This window comes from Cucumis sativus, chromosome 1, assembly GCF_000004075.3.
Source record: "Cucumis sativus cultivar 9930 chromosome 1, Cucumber_9930_V3, whole genome shotgun sequence".
Classification (NCBI taxonomy): domain Eukaryota; kingdom Viridiplantae; phylum Streptophyta; class Magnoliopsida; order Cucurbitales; family Cucurbitaceae; genus Cucumis; species Cucumis sativus.
In genome coordinates, this window is record NC_026655.2 from 21,058,652 (window position 1) to 21,076,071 (window position 17,420).

At 30.7% G+C, this 17,420-nt stretch overlaps 2 protein-coding genes and 1 long non-coding RNA gene across 3 annotated transcripts; 1 reads left to right on the top strand and 2 right to left on the bottom strand.

The window, feature by feature from the left end:
• The first annotated feature begins 219 nt into the window (after nt 1-219).
• LOC116402945 lies at nt 220-3,823 on the top strand. Its single transcript, XR_004215650.1, has 3 exons — nt 220-611; nt 699-774; nt 2,625-3,823. It is a non-coding gene; the product is annotated as an uncharacterized LOC116402945 (long non-coding RNA).
• Nucleotides 3,824-7,506: 3,683 nt separating this feature from the next.
• On the bottom strand, nt 7,507-10,177 carry LOC101209161 (3-ketoacyl-CoA synthase 12). The gene is made up of 3 exons (XM_004152858.3): nt 9,601-10,177; nt 9,070-9,422; nt 7,507-8,330 (listed from the first exon to the last, which is right to left on the bottom strand). The coding sequence occupies exons 1-3, from the start codon at nt 10,050-10,052 to the stop codon at nt 7,747-7,749; spliced, it is 1,389 nt and encodes a 462-aa protein (XP_004152906.2). The 5' UTR covers nt 10,053-10,177; the 3' UTR covers nt 7,507-7,746.
• A 2,668-nt stretch (nt 10,178-12,845) lies between these two features.
• Nucleotides 12,846-15,464, bottom strand: LOC101206967 (3-ketoacyl-CoA synthase 12). The gene is made up of 3 exons (XM_004152851.3): nt 14,932-15,464; nt 14,405-14,757; nt 12,846-13,657 (listed from the first exon to the last, which is right to left on the bottom strand). Exons 1-3 carry the CDS (start codon nt 15,381-15,383, stop codon nt 13,074-13,076), a joined length of 1,389 nt encoding a protein of 462 aa, XP_004152899.2. The 5' UTR covers nt 15,384-15,464; the 3' UTR covers nt 12,846-13,073.
• Between the last annotated feature and the right edge of the window lie 1,956 nt (nt 15,465-17,420).

Consider the following 17,420-nt stretch of genomic DNA (forward strand, 5'->3'; position numbering starts at 1 on the left):
TTGTAAGCCCTCATTCTATTCACATTTTATGTATATTAATATTTTATACGTTGTGAAAAACAAGTTTGAATCCAATTTTAAATTCTCTAACGGTTTTTGTTTGATAAGGAATTTTTTTTAGAATCAATTTTTTTTTTTTTTTTTTTTTGTGTTAGTTAAGCAATCTTTATAAGTGTTGAAAAAAAAAGAAGAAGAAAATGACAAAGTGAGGTGTAGTATTAAGTGAAGGGATTGTCATTTCTACTTCTTCCTCTTCTTATTATTAGTATTATTTGAAGGGAAGAAAAAAGAAGAAAAAAAGGATTCTTCTTCTTCATCTCACGTTATTCCCTCCCACCCCCTCTAAAACATTCTCAACACCAACCCCTCTTCCCACGTCGCCATATCTCTCTATCTCTCCACCACCACATGCTGATGACCATTGTGAGTGAACGTCGATCGACCAATTGCACCGACACCAGCCCAATCAGTCGTTGTCAGTTGCATTGGATGAAGCAATCATGGGTTGCTTGAGTGGTTGATTTTCCAAGCTGAGAGGAGTTAGCTGAAGGTCGTTGCGCCGTCATTGGCTTGTCAAATTTGTTCTTGTTGGGAAAACTTGGTGCTTTTTTGTGAGTTTATGGGCTTTCTTTAAAAGTTTCGATTACCCATTGAGTTTCGACCGGATTTTTTACATCACCTTTTACCTTCGTTGTTAGATTTGAATTCTTGAGAGATTTTAGCAGTTGTCCAGCCATTCGGAAGCTCGAATTTAGGCGTTTTGATACCACTTGGGTAAGATTCTAAGCTTTATGGAGTGGGTCTTGAGTACCCATCTAATTTTAGCGATAATATTGGCCCACAATGTTAGAGACTTGTTTTCAAACTTAGAAAGTACTTATGGTGTTATCCATTGAAGTTAAAGGTACTTTGTTAAGTTCTTGGTAAGGTTTGGTTTGAGCTACACAAGAAGAATTAAAATGTAAGGTTGGATTTTTTTAAAAGTTAATTCAAATTCAAACAAGTTTTGTGAATAAAGCTTGAAAAAATTATGAGACTAAGTAAATGATTTTTGAAGTGGAATACAAGTCATAGACACTTCACGTAATTTTGAGAAGCTTCTAGTTTTTTGAATATCCTAGACTATATAGATGGAACTAAAAGTTTTATTTGATATGGTTGGAAAGCTTATTTAATGTTCTATAACTTTCATGAAGCAAATGTTAGCCAATTCTAATTAAAAATATGTTTAAATTTGTAAGGAAAGTAGGAGATTGTAGAGAATGCAATTTTGAAGTACTTATTTTTTGGGATAATTCTGGAAAAATCCAGTGGAAATCTCATTATCATTTCTTCATAAAGGATTCCAAAATGAAGAGTTTGATATAAAGTACGTTAATTTTTATCTAAGTATTGAAGAAGTTATGAGTAGTTGAAGTTAGCCTACTGAAGTTGGAAATTTCTTGAAAAGTGTGAATTATAATTTTATTTGTTAGGTGTAGAATTCATGAGCTCCATAGTTTGTATGTCATCTTAAGTTATTACAAAAAATACAAGACTATTTAAGGTTGTTTAAGACAAGTTTGGATAAGTTCCTAAGTATTTGACTCATTAGATTAGTATTGAGATTGTTAATGGATCTAAACCTCTAAGGTAGGGATATTGGATATAAGAGCGTATGGATGTAAAAGACGACTTAAGTTTGAGTGCTTATGATGTTAAGAGTTTAAGTTGAAGTTTAAGGGTACCAAAAGTGTATCCACCTAAAAGAAGCATTGAGCTTGAACTAAGTTGGACGCTTATTGGGATAAGTATCTAAATTTCAAATCTAAGGGTTCGTAGGTGAAAAGTCTAGTCTAATCCTAAACGCTTTAAAAATTTGAGGACCTTAGAAACATAAAATAGATTTAGGTGGCCTCATGAAGTGTAAGGTTAGTTAGCTCATATTGATATAGTGGAACTTATAAATCTAAAAATCTTCAATAGTTGAAATAAAAGTGTATTGAAATGAAAGACCCAATGAGTTTGATTTAAGTTTGGACATCCATTTTACTAAGGATCTAAATTTGAGGTTTAAAGGTTTGGAAGTGGATTTTTAGTCTAGTCTAAGGAGATTCGAGAATGTAAAAATCTAGAACTGTAAAATAGCTCGAATGCTCATAATGAAGTGTTTTTAGAGATTATTGTGTTGTCTTGCTAAGTGAAGATAACTGAGAGACCTTAATTTCAGTTTCAAGTCAACTTGAGAAATGAAAAAAGCGTATAATTCCAGGGGTTCGAGTCATTAATAGTGAGTGATTTATTTTTAAGTGTTTTCATTATAAATTGGTATTTGTTATTATGCCATGATTGTGAAAACTTCGAGCATGATTGTGAAAACTTTATGAACTATGTTCTAGAAATGTTTTTAAATATGATTTTCGGTTTTCATGAACTCTTATATTCTTTCAAGCATGGTTGAACCCGAATTTATTAATCACAATTTATATGACAACTGGTTTAAATAATACTCGATGTGGATGTTTTGAATGGAATTTTATTCTTAAAACATGTATTGATCGCTAAGGATTGAAAATGATTTTATGAAATGTGTTTTTGACCATGTTTGGCTTTTAAACATGAAATATGTAATTTTATGAATGTAGGTAATTTTTCTACGGCTACATAAATGTGTTTTTGTAGCGTCACCTAAGGTTGTCAAAGGGTTTTGGGGTTGAAAGAGGTCGTGATCAGAGATCCGAGAACCTGAGCCTATGTGACACTACAAGAAATAAGATCTTCCTCAACGCAGCTCTATGTCGGCAAAAACCCCCAAAACACGTCGGGAAAGGTTACTCCGACGTCTCAGTTGACGCCGGGGAAAGCACATCGAGGATACTTGTCCTGACGCAGATCACGTCGACGATGGGGATACTTTTTTCGATGTAGATCGTGTCAACGATGAGGAAATGTTCATCAACGCACATTGTCACTACGTCGAAAAAGGGTTTTCACGACGTCATGTCGCGGAATCCTTCCCCAATGTGACATCACGGAACCCTTCCCCGATGTCACGTCAAGAAAAGCTTAAACTTTGTTTTCTTTTCTTTTTCTTCTTCTTTCTCTTCTTCTTGCTCTTCTTCTTCTTCTTCATCTTCTAGCATGTTACGTTCTGTTTCAATTGCATACCTCTATTATTCTTGTAGTTTCTTCATGGATTTTTGTTTCAACTTTGTGTTTCAGTATGGATTCATAAACACATTTTGTGATGCTTTGGATTCTAACTCAGCTATGATATGGATGTGGATGGAAGATTGTGATATGGCTTCGGGCCTAGCTTAACCCATGGTGGGTGATACTCTATGTGCACATAGGAGCAGATATGGTGGTTGTTACTGTGGTAGGTGCTAAGTATGTGTGTGCTCCATTTGGCAGTGTGTTTCCTTGTGGATATGGATCACGTGTGAGCTATTCCGGGCCATGTATTTAGTATGCTATCATGGTTGGATTGGATGAAGATTATTACTATGGTAGGTGCTAAGTATGCGTGATTTCCGTTTGGTCCCGTGTTTCCTTGTGGGTATGGATCACGTATGAGCTATTCCGGGTCATGTATTTAGTATCTTACCATAGTCGGGATTGGATGGAGGTTGCTATCGTGGCAGGTACTAAATATGTGTAAGCTAGTTTTGGCGCATGATTCTTTGATAATGTGTGAGCTATTCTTGACCGTATATTTAGGCGTCTTGTCATGGTTGGATTGAGTACAAGTTTATTGATTTGACTTGTGGTTTGTAGTATTATGTAATGATGACATTTTAATTACTATTTGATTATCGATACATTTTTACACATTGTTTAAGTATGTTTTACGTGTTTTTACTCCTAAGGAACTTGCCACTCCTTGAGTTTTCAACTCACGTTTTAAATGTCCCCCCCCCCCCCCCCCCAAGTAGTGGTAGAGGACCGAACATTAAATGGTTGAGTTCACCTTCGTTGATTGTAGACTCTCATTCTTATTGTATGTATATATTCAAGTCTTGTATTGCACCGTGGAATAGTTAGAAGTAGCAAGAGTCACAATAAGGATTTGTGTTTTGTGAGGTCTTTTATTAGATCGTATTTATTTTTGTAAGTATTTCGTAGTTGAAAATAAACTCTAATTGAGACTTTGGACTAGATGGATGAGTGTGTGGTGAGACACATTTGATATTATTTTGAGTTTGAGAATATTTATTTATAGAAGTGAAAATCTTCTAACTTTTCAGATTTGGCTACCCCAAATTTTAGGAGAGATGTTGTCGAAATTTTCGTAGAATTTCTTAATATGTATTCTATAGCAGTAAAGTTGAAAAAAAAAAAAAAGTCATTTTCGAAAGTGGTTTATCATGCTACAATTTAGGTTAGAGAGGAAAACCGATTAGAGTGCGACATGTATGAATTTTTAAACCTTAAAAAACAAGTGAAAGAGTAAATTCCATGCACTAATATTTGAGTGTTGCTTGCATCCATCTCCACATATTCTCTCTAATCACAAAGAAAAACAAATACTAAATAAAATCTCTTTCAATGGACAATTATAGACAGAAATTTGGATGCAATCAAATGTTTTTTATATCACATGAATTATTTTAGTATTACAATTGTATAACAGAAATAATGTCAATATCACCGAGTCAATCTCATTGACATACCCATTAGTGTTAAGTTGTACTTTCGCAAAATAAAGTTATTCTACCAAAAAAACAAAGAAGAAGAAGAAGTTTAAAAGGTTATGGAGTGAGGTGAGTAAGGGGAGAACATTATGGAAGAGAGAGATAAAGAGATAAAGAGATATTAAAGTTTGGGGTTGTTAGGTTAACCCAACCAAAGAAGGAGAGTGGAGTGGTGAGGCAGTAACTTTATTGTGTGTGGTCACTCATTATAACTATTTAAATACTCCCTCATAAATATTTAACATGGAAGAAGATCTAGGCATTAATTTATAAGAATACTCAAGTTTTAAAAATATACTATTTTAGTTCTAAATTTTTAAAAATAGGTTTAGAAGTTGTTTTGATTTTTCAAAAATAATTATATTATATGGTATTTAGAATTAGCAAAAAAAAAACAAATAGTTTTAAAGAATATGATTTTTTGGAAATTATTTTTAATGTAAAATTAAAAAGTAAATTATTTGAAAGACTTTTAAACATATTTTAAAAAGCTCATATACTAAAAAAATACTTTTTGAAAATTTGAGGACGAGATATTAGCTCTTTAAAATTATGGACAAAAAAGTTACATTTTTAAAACTCAATAATCAAATCAAATAGATATATTTTTCAAAACTTGAAAACTAAAATGGTACTTTTCCATATATATTTTTCGCACTGCTTTAATGGCGTCGAGTAAATATTTTTTACTTTGAAGTCAAGTGACATTCACATTAACCCCAATTAATAGTTAACAACAACCTAAAAGAAAAATTGTTTACCATGGTAAAAGTTTAAATCCAACTCAAAGTAAAAAATTCTGTAAAATTGATCAACTATATCACCATTACGATTAAAGTTTACCAATATATTATAGGTTGTCACACTTAAAAAGAAATCTATTAGTGATAAAAAAAAAAATCACTAATAAACTTGTATTGTTGATATATGATTCTATTAGCATCTACTAAAAGCTAAGACCATGCTAGCACTTTCTAATCGAAAGAAATGACTTTTTGGCTCAAGCAAAAGACTAAGACAAAAGTTGCTTCCTAAGTCAGTTAGGTATGGCTTTGACAAAACTTCCTTGAATAAGAACCTAACAGAACTCTATCTCACATCAACTTGGTACCTTGTTGGTGACTCGTTTTTTTCTGGCTTACGCCTTGTGACAATTCCTCACCAAAGGTAAAGGACATAAAGGGCATGTGAGAAAGAAAGTTCTTTTTTCTTGGCTCAACTATGGAAACCAAAAGTTGTTTTCCATACAGGTGAGGTGAATTAGGCCCTCAAATGGACCATTTTTTAGCTTGAGGATGATTAAGTCTTCTCTAAGTAGAATTCTAAGGAAGACTGTTGGCAGTTGGTGGAGATACTTATTTAGTATTTATATTTTTAACTTTGGTTCAATTTGATCTAGCCGTCGTACTTTTAAAACCTGATAGAATTACTTACAACTGTTTTTCTATAATATAAATGAATGAAAATGGTGTTGGTGCATGTGAAAAGAATATATACAAAAATGGAAAAACCTCCCGTTTTAAACCAAACTTAATTAGTAGTTTAGTACCTTATCTTTAGATATTATAAAGTAAACTCCTATTTGAAAGCATAGTCAATAAACCATCCTCCACACTTAATTAATGTTGTATATATAAAAAGGTCTAAATATATATCTGGCCTTTAATTATTTAAACCAAAGTCTCAACTACTTACTCACAAACATTGATTCATATAAATATTAAAATGAGATAATGATAGTGACATTATAATTCAATGTACTAACTAAACAATAAACGTCACATGCAACGAATCTTATATATGTTGATTGATAAGATGAAACTAAACTTTCAATAACAAAAAGAATAGGATTATTTTTATATACAACAAAATAAATTAAATAGTTATAAAATTTTATCACGAATTAACATTAATAAAATCTAAAATTTTACTATAAATTAGGTTGTATTTATGAAATAATATTGATATTATCCACTAGTCAATCAACACAAATAATTTGATATGTATTATTATTTTATATATTCCTCTTTTTCAAATATATATACACACACATTCATCTCTTCCATAAGATCCACTGGTAAAAGACATTTAATCTTGGCCAATAGCAACTACTCGTTTAATTTGAAGGTAAAGTTTTGTTTTGTTTTTTATTTTTTCCTCTCTCTTCAATAGTTTATCCAACTAGAAATAAGCTTGTCATTTATGCATTTTTCTTGTAAAAACTTTAAAAAGTGGAGAGTAAAAAATTCCTACCAAGAAGTCAATAAAGAAGTTTCATCCTCTGCTTGATAATTTCAATAATCAAGGGTTTTCAGTGGATAAATCTTTTTGCTTATTACTATTAAACATCTGATATAGTTAATTTAGTTATTCTAAGGAGATTAAAAAAATACCATTTTTTATCTCCTCTTCAAAAAAAAATTCTTGTAATAGAATATTTTAGTACCAACTACCACATTCATCATTTATACATCATCAAATAATATATTCATTTATTACATGAACCCATGTAATTATGAAATGTTTTCTTTCAAAGGTTTTGTGTATTGCATAGTCTATGAAATTAAAACTCTAGCTTTAAAATTGATGATACAAATATTATATACTAGTTCGAGTTATGTTCGTTTGAAACAATATGAATGATGCGATAAAAAAAATACTGTAGGTAGTGCAAATTTTCTCAATTATTTGATTATATATCTCCTCCCGTAGTCCCTAACTTATCAAAATCTTAAATGAGTATCCATTAAAGACTAGCCAGTACTCCATACAAAAACAGGTAAATCTTCAACAGAGACAAAACAAAAGAAAAAAAAAAAAAGGAACCCAATAGTAATAAATGCATGATTTATATATAAACAAAAAAAATCTCAACCCATATAAATTTAAAACAAATAGAAGTAAACTTTCCAACACAGTAATCTAATGAAAAAAAACCTATATTAACATGATCAACTAAACTTCCAACATCAAAATAAAAAAACTCAACGAATAATAACATTTTTCCTTTAATAAAAAAATCAAATCAAACTCTCTTTTTTTCTTTCTGATTTTTTTTCCTATTTGTTGAGATTCAAAGTGACTTAAAAGTAGTTGCATCTTCCTTTTGAATCCATCCAAAGCTTTCCATGAAAGGGTTAGCCAAAGACACTGGTGGATAGCCATTAATGCAATCTTCCCATACATTACCCTTTTTTTCACCCAACTCTGTCATCACTTCCCACAAACAACTATTGCATTTAAACCCTGCTCCAAAGCTTATCATCAATACTTTATCTCCTTTCTTTAGTCTTTTTTTGGCTTCCATATACCCCAAAACATACCACAGGCTACTTGCGGACGTGTTTCCAAATCGATGAAGGGTCATTCTAGCTGGCTCGAGATCATGTTCGGTTAGGTTTAGACTCTTTCCAACCCCATCTATCACTGCTTTTCCTCCTGTGTGTAGGCAGAAATGCTCCGCTCCGGTTTTGAAGTTTGCCATTGGCTTCGGCCATCGGGGCTTCGAGGAGCTAGCTAGGGAGATTTTGTGTATTATTGTTAGGATTGTTAGCCGGAATATCTCGGTTATTGGAAGGATTTTTGGGGAGATCTCTCTTAGATTGTCTGTGAATGCTCTTATTGCTGCCCTTGGGAGACTCTTTCCTAGATGGAAACCTTAAACAAAGAAAAAAAAAACTTTTGTTAGAAATAACCTACAAGCAAAGAATAAAAAGTTAATTGAGCTCAGTAAATTACTATGTATTAATATTAGCTGCACATTCACAAACAAGTGGCGAATTTAACAATAGAATATAAAATCTAAAAATATGTATGCAAGTAAGATTGTGAGTTAGAGTGTTTTTATACATCACCTCTCCTAAATCCAGAATAAAATGGATTAGAATAAACGGTAGAAATAAAAATGAAATAGTAATACTCGTATAACTTTAGGTTGGTCATATTCATGGTGAAATATAACATATTTAAGGCATTTTTACAAAGTTAGGTGAAAGGAAAAATAATTATTTAGTAAAAATTCCACAATATGAGTATGGGATCTTAATAATGGTTGGAAGCTAGATTTAAAGATCACATACCGCTTTAACTATTAAATACAGTCTTATGAAAAGAATTATTTATTTAAATCATCATAACGTAACTATCTTTTGATAACGATTGGATGTAGATTTAATCAACATATTTCTAATAATATAAGAGTTACTTTTGCAATTTCTCTTTCTTGAATCTAGTGGTTGAAAATTGTTAGTTACATCATGTTGCTTCCTTCAAAGTAGTATAACGTGTTTGAATAATTAATTAAAAGTATTTATTTTCAAAGTTTTGGAAAAGAGGGGTGAATTTAATTTTGAGAAACAATTATGAAAGAGAATGACCGTATGTATTATTTGTTTACCTAAGTTGCCTTGGTCATCTTCTTTCTGATAGCAACATTCATAAGACTCATCTTGAGCTCCGTGGTGTGTTCTTACTAGACACTTGAGTTTCAACAAAGCTTTGTTTTTCAAACTCCTTTTATTGGTCAAGAGTATGGCCGCACCACCGGAACGAAACAGACAATTTGCCAAAATCATGGATCGATCGTTACCAGAGTACCAGTTCGCAGTGAGTGACTCAGACGTGACAACAATGCCGTATGAGTTCATGTGTGATTTAAACATTCTTCTCACAACATCCACAGAAATAAGACTAGCACTGCATCCCATTCCACTTAGATTGAACACTTTTATGTCTTCCTTCATTTTAAACCTATATATACAATCAATATATTTTAACATCACAAATTTTAGAAAATGACATTAAAAAAAGTTCTAATCTCAAATCTCATATATCAATTTTCAAGAGAAAATGACATCCAAAAAGTTCAAATATATAGAATATTCGTGGATCCAAAAGTTTAAGTGGATGGAGTTACACTAAATCTTACTTGTTAATAATTATGGAGGCAAGAGAAGGGGAAGTGGACAACATGGAGATATTGACGACGAGTATATCGATTTGAGAAGGGGAAACACCAGATTTTTGGAAAAGCTTATGGAGACAGTCAAGGAAAAACTCTTCAACTTCAATGATACTATCAACGAGAGAAGGGTGACTTTCTTTACCGGAGAAGACGACACGGGGACCGTAGGTTTGCTCGCCGATACCGGAGTTGACAACGGCTTTGAGAAGGAATTTGAATTCTTCAAGTCCGAGATTTTTGGTACGTTTCATAAGGTCTCGACAGAGCTGAGTGCCAAGCATTCTATCCTCGCTCGGTTTGAAACATTGATAGTCTAAAATGTAGCATTGTTGGTCTCTTTTTGCATCAAAATGTTTCCATAATTTTAATGCTAAATAGAGTAAGGGGATTGCATAGAGTAAGAAGAGTGGCTCCATGAGAGAGATGAAGAGATGGAAAAAGAAAAGAACAAAACAGAGAGAGATTCCCAGAAATGAAGCAATGTGTTGAAGAAAAGAGAGGGCTCAGCTCTTATAGCAAAGGGGAGCAGTTGGGAGACTTAACGCGTTTATGAATGCAAATTGCCAAATATATATTTACAATTTTCTATTCTCATTTTCATTTCTTTTATCCTTTTAAAAGTGTTATTTAATTATTTTGGATGGGGTGTAAATTATTTGCATTCAAATGTTTGAAAATATAGATTTAGGATTTTTCTAGAATGAAATAAAAATAAATTCATATATTATTAGGTATGGGATGTTTTGACTTTACTTATATGCATGTGGTAATTGGTATAATTAAGTGTATTAATTAAATAAGTTTGTTGCAAAATATGTTTTAATGATAAAGAAAATCACCCTATTATATTCTTAAAGTTATCTTGATATTCGTGAATTGTGCTATGAAATATATGTTTTTATATTCAATATTTTCATATTTTTATAGAAATACCTAACAACATATATTTAAAGTGTTGTGTATAAATTGTTAACGTGCATTTTTAAAACGCTATTTATGAATAGTAGATTGCATCAAATTTCATGTTATATAATTATAGTAAATATATATAGCTAAAGTTATCAACTTATTTATAAAATATTTCAAAAAAAAATTTGTCTGCTACATTTAAAATTATTTTTGAACCATTTTGCTATTTGAATTAATTTAAATCCATGTGTTTTAAAGAAATATTTTTCACATACACAAATTTTATTTTGGTAACATTCCCAAACAACACACTCAAGTTTTCTTTTTAAAATATGCACCTATATTGATTATATATAATATATATGTTGAATTAATTCTTAAAACTTTGAGCTTGGTTTTCATTTTTGGTTTCTAAATTTTAAAAGTTTAGTTTTAAAACAAGGAAATACATGCTTTCAATTTACTGCAACAACATGTTAAATTTGTAATTTGAATTCTAATACTTAATAAAGTAAGAGAGCTAAATAATAGAAAAATAGAAATTTAAGATTCTTCATGTACGAAGCCATGATGGTGTATTTGTAGCTATAGTTAGACCTCCTCATCTTGAAGTTGTCGAGTTACTTATTGGACTTTGGTTGTATAAGGGTTGCACCATCTTGTTTGTCATTTAGCTAAGGTTCGACTTCAACTTAATCTCAGTCGGAGCAAGGTCAAGCACATTGGTTTGGGCCAAGGGCCAAGACATCTCTTAGATTGTCGTTTCTACCTCTGACCTTGATATTCATGCTATCTTTTCAATTTTGTTGTTCAATATTCTTGTCAAATATAGCTATCTTTTGATCTCAAATCACTCGTGATAAAAATTACTTTCTTTTTTCCACTTGTGTTGTCAGTTTTGTGATACAGATTAAACAAGTGTATAAGTCTATCTAGTTGTAACAACCTAAAAATTTAAAGTAATTTTGTTGCTTAATTATCTTGAATAATTTATGACTATATTATTATGAGTGTTATATTCATTGATATTGAAAGTCCAAAAAAATTATTTGGAGTAATATGTTGGATTAATTAAATATATATGTGTGTAATTTATATTTAATTAAAGATTTTGAAATTTGGGGAAGATGGTTATTAAGTATAATTAACACTTGAAAAATTGATGATTATATTTCGGAATATAATTATTGAAAAAAATTATAGTATCCCAAATAATTATAAAATCTTTATTAATTATCTTCAATTATTTGGGTATTGTTGGGAGGGTTGGAGCTAAAGTAGAATTATTGCTTTAGGATAATTCATGTTTGAAATTTTAAGATAACTTATTTATTGAAAAAGATTTTGGTTAATTAAGAAAATTGAGAATTTGAATTAATTTGTGATCTGGAAGGGAAAGTTAGTTTTTGTGGAATTAGAATTAATTAAGTATATATATAGGGGTGTGTATATTTAATGAAATATCATTCTAATCGTTAAAAAATAAGATAATTAATAAAAAGAGATTGTAGACTTGATTGAATGGAAAAAATGATGGATTTAATTAGGAGATGGGAGAAAAGTTTAGATAAATGTATATTTTTATTATTATTATTATTATTATTAGTTATAAATGTCTAATGGTTGGTGCATTTAAGATTTAAGAATTGGTTGAGAAAAGAGAATGAAAATAAAAAAAAATGTGTTCAGAAAGGAAAATGAAATAACAACCATGATGATGATAATAATAATAATAATTACTATTATTTGGATTTATAAATAAGTTTGGAGTTCGTAAATTGAAAAGAAAATGAAAATGAAAAGGTTTTTCATCTTCTTTCTTAGCATAACTCCAGTAATCGTCCTTATTCGATCGGAGTTGCCTGTCGTTGCCCTCAATCATCACTGCTCACCGATTGCCCTCAATCATCACTGTTCACCGATTTTACTTTGTTGATCCATGTAATTTTGAAACGTTTTCTTTCAAAACTTGCGTATTAGAGTATAGAGTACGAAATTGAATCTCCGACCTCAAAATTGATAATACAAATCTGAGTTATTATCCTCGCTCGAAACAATAAATGGTGTGAAATTAAAAAAAAAAAAAGAAAATTGGTAGATAGTTAAATTTTTCTCAATTCTTTTTATATACGTAAACCCCCTCCCTACACCTTAACTTATCAAAATCTTAAATGACTGTCCACGGGAGACAAGCCATTACTCCATAGAAAAATAGGTAAATCTCTTCAACACAAATCAAAAAATAAAAGGAAACCCAATAGTAATAAATGCATGATTTATATATATAAACATAAAAAAAATTCTCAACCCATATAAATTTTGAAAACAAATAGAAGTAAACTTTCCAACACTTGAATCCAATAAAAAGAAAACCTATATTAACATGATCAACTAAACTTCCAACATCAAAATAAATTTTTTTTAAGAAATCTCTCAACAACTAATAACATTTTTCCTTCAATAAAAAATCAAATCAAACTCTCTTTTTTTCTTTTCCATTTTTTCCATTTTTTCTTATTTGTTGAGATTCAAAGTGACTTGAAAGTAGTTGCATCTTCCTTTTGAATCCATCCAAAGGTTTCCATGAAAGGGTTAGCCAAAGACAATGGTGGATAGCTATTAATGCAATCTTCCCATACATTACCCTTTTTTCCACCCAACTCTCTCACCACTTCCCACAAACAACTATTGCATTTAAACCCTGCTCCAAAGTTAATCATCAATACTTTATCTCCTTTCTTTAGCCTTTTTTTGGCTTCCATATACCCCAAAACATACCACAGGCTACTTGCCGACGTGTTTCCGAATCGATGAAGGGTCATTCTGGCTGGCTCGAGATCATGTTCGGTTAGGTTTAGACCCTTTCCAACCCCATCTATCACTGCTTTTCCTCCTGTGTGTATGCAGAAATGCTCTGCTCCGGTTTTGAAGTTTGCCATTGGCTTTGGCCATCGGGGCTTCGAGGAGCTAGCTAGGGAGATTTTGTGTATTATTGTTAGGATTGTTAGTCGGAATATCTCTGTTATTGGGAGGATTTTTGGGGCGATCTCTCTTAGATTGTCTGTGAATGCTCTTATTGCTGCCCTTGGGAGATTCTTTCCTAGATGGATACCTTATACAAAGGAAGAAGAACTTTTATTATAAATAATCTGCAAACAAAGAATAAAAATTTAATAAATTTAGTTCACCAACTACTATGTATTAATATTAACTACATTCACGAACCAGAGGCAAATTTAACAATAGAATATAAAACCTAAAAATATGTATGCAAGTAAGATTCTAAGTGAAAAGAGTTTTTATATATCACCTCTCTTGAACCCTAAAAAATGGATTAAAATAAATGGTCTAAATAAAAATAGAATAATAATTATCGTATAACTGTAGGTTGGTCATATTCATGGTGAAAGATAACATACTTAAGGCATTTTGACAAAGTTAAGTGAAAGAAAAAAAATTATTTAGTAATAAAGTTCTGCAATAATATGAATATGAGATCTTAGTAATGGTTGGAAGATAGATAATTTAACGATCACATGCCCCCTTTAACTATTAAATACAGTCTTATAAAAACAACTATTTAATTAAATCCATAAAATAACTCTATTTTTTTACAACGATTGGATATAGATTTAATCAACGTATTACTAATAATCTCGTACAATGTAAATATTCGATTTACTTTTATAATTTCTCTTTGTCACATCATGATGCTTTCATCAAAGTAATAAATAAATAACGTCTTTAGATAATTAATTAGAAATACTTTATTTCAAAAAAAATTTGGAAAAGATGGTGAATTTAATTTTGAGAAACAATTATGAAAGGGAGTGGTCATATATATGTACTATTTGTTTACCTAAGTGGCCTTGGTCATCTTCTTTCTGATAACAACAATCATAGGACTCATCTTGAGCTCCATGGTGAGTTCTGACTAGACACTTGAGCTTCAACATAGCTTTGTTTTTCAAACTTCTTTTATTAGTCAAGAGTATGGCAGCGCCACCGGTTCGAAATAGACAATTCGCCAAAATCATGGATCGGTCGTTACCGGAGTACCAGTTTGGAGTGAGTGACTCGGACGTAACAACAATGCCATATGAGTTCATGTGTGATTTAAACATTCTCCTCATAACATCCATAGAAATAAGACTAGCACTGCATCCCATTCCACTTAAATTGAACACTTTTATGTCTTCCCTCATTTTAAACCTATATATTGAAATCAATATATTTTAACATCACAAGTTTTAGAAAATGACATTAAAGAAGTTCGAAACTCAAATCTCATATATCTTCGAGAGAAAATGACATCTAAAAAGTTCAAATATATAGAATATTCGTAGATCCAAAAATTTAAGTTGATGAAGTTACACTAAATCTTACTTGTTAATAAGCATGGAGGCAAGAGAAGGGGAAGTGGAGAACATGGAGATGTTGACCACGAGTATATCAATTTGAGATGGGGAAATGCCAGATTTTTCGAAGAGCTTATGGAGACAGTCAAGAAAAAACTCTTCAACTTCAACGATACTATCAACGAGAGAAGGGTGACTTTCTTTACCGGAGAAGATGACATTGGGACCGTAGGTTTGCTCGCCGATACCGGAGTTGACAACGGCTTTGAGAAGAAATTTGAATTCTTCAAGTCCAAGAACTTTGGTACGTTTCATTACGTCTCGACAGAGCTGAGTGCCAAGCATTCGATCATCGCTCGGTTTATAGCATTGGTAGTCCAAAATGTAGCATTGCTGGTCTCTTTTTGCATCAAAATGTTTCCACAATTTGAATGCTAAATAGAGTAATGGAATTGCATAGAGTAAGAACAGTGGCTCCATGAGAGAGATGAAGAGAGGGAAAAAGAAAAGAAGAAAAAAAAGAGAGATTTTGGGAAGTGAAATGAAGCAATATGTTGAAGAAAAGAGAAGGGCTCTTATAGCAAAGGGAAGCAGTTGGGAGACCTAACGCGTTTTTGAATGCTAATTGCCAATTCTTTCTTCATTTTCATTTCTTTTATTCTTTTAAAAGAGTTATTTAATTAGTTTGGATGGGGGTGTAAATTATTTGCATTCAAATGCTTGAAAATATGGATTTAGGATTTTTCTAAAATAATTTTTTTAAATAAACTCATATATTATTAGGCGTGAGTGCATGTGGTAATTGGTATAATTAATTAAACAAGTTTGTTTCAAAAGATGTTTTAATGATAAAGAAAATCACCCCATTATTTTCTTTAAAATATCTTGATATTTGTGAATTGTTATGAAATATATTTTGTTATATATATATATATATCATGGTGCTGAATGAAACATTGAAAATTGAAATTATGAAGAGTAAATCGACGTTTCTATTTTATCATTAAATGATCTATGAGATAAAAAAAAAATTAACAAATTGTACTAACATCCCCTTTGTGATATAAATTAAACATGTTAACTTATTTTCTGAAAAATACATTTTAACTCATTTAGAAATGCTGCAAATATCCATCCATGAGATAATTTTGTCCAAGATTAAAATAATAATAATAATAATATTATTATTATTTACAAATATTATAAGCAATAATTGAATTTTAGTGATGTTGGTTGGTAATGTCTTAAATTTTGGGAGAAAAAGTGCCTACAAGACTTAGCTACTTACAACATGTGAAGGAAAATAATATAGATTCCGAACAAGAAATATTTAAAGGCTCATGTACACATAGTTGAGTTGGAAAACGTGTATTTTTTAATCGTTGTAAGAACAGTAGATTTCATCAAATTTCACACTCTACAATAATAATAGCAAATATATATATATAGCAAAGTCACCAACTTATTTATAAATATATAGTAAAATAACAAAAACAAAATTGGTCATTTGTTTTCATTTTTGCTACATTTAAAATTATTTTCCACTCATTTTACTATTTGAATTAATTTAAAACAGTTTGTTCTAAAGAAATATTTTTCACGTACACAAATTTTGATGGCATACTTTATTTGGGCTATCGGATGATAGGTACCACTGTGGAACAGCACTCCAAGTGTTAATCTTTTAAATCTGCACCTATATTGATTTTGTATATATGTATATATATACTATGAATTGATTCTTAAAAGTTTGAGCTTGGTTTTTGTTTCATTTCTAGTTTACTTTTTAAAATATTGATACCAAATTTTGGTAAAGAGAATATGCTTACAGTTTTTAAGTGCAACAACGTGTTAAATTTGTAATTTAAAGAAAAGAAAACATGTAAAGTAGATTTTAATATCTAATTTATTAAAAAAGCTAAATAATAGAGATGTAGTACTACAAGAACTTGGTATATATTTCCAATGTGTTACGGCATTGGGAAAGATTTAGAAAAACGTCAGAAAAAGCGTTTCCGACGTATTATTCAACGTCGGGAAGGACGTTGGTAAAATTGTGTCGGGAGACCCATCCTTGACGCACCACGGAACTACGTCGACAATTCATTTCTCCTTACGTTCCTTCCACTGACGTCGTTAATGCATCAGGTAACCTATAGGACTCTACCGAAGTTCTCATCACATTGGGAGAAGGTGGTTCCCGACAATGTGTCATGAAACTTGTCCCCGACGCCATCTTACATGCGTCGTGTATGCGTCAGGAACAGTATTTAAAGTTTTTTTTTATATTTTACATTATTATTATTATTATTAATTTTTAATTTTTTTGTTTCAATTGTAGTTTTATTCAATTTTATTTCAATTTTGATTTAATTTAAATTAAAATTGAACAACCAAAATAATAAATAATATATCTCAATCGAAATTGTATTATAATTAGATAAACGTCAAGATGATAGTTTCAAACTTATTAAAAAAAGACATGAAAAAAAGGAAATTTAGAATATATATATGATT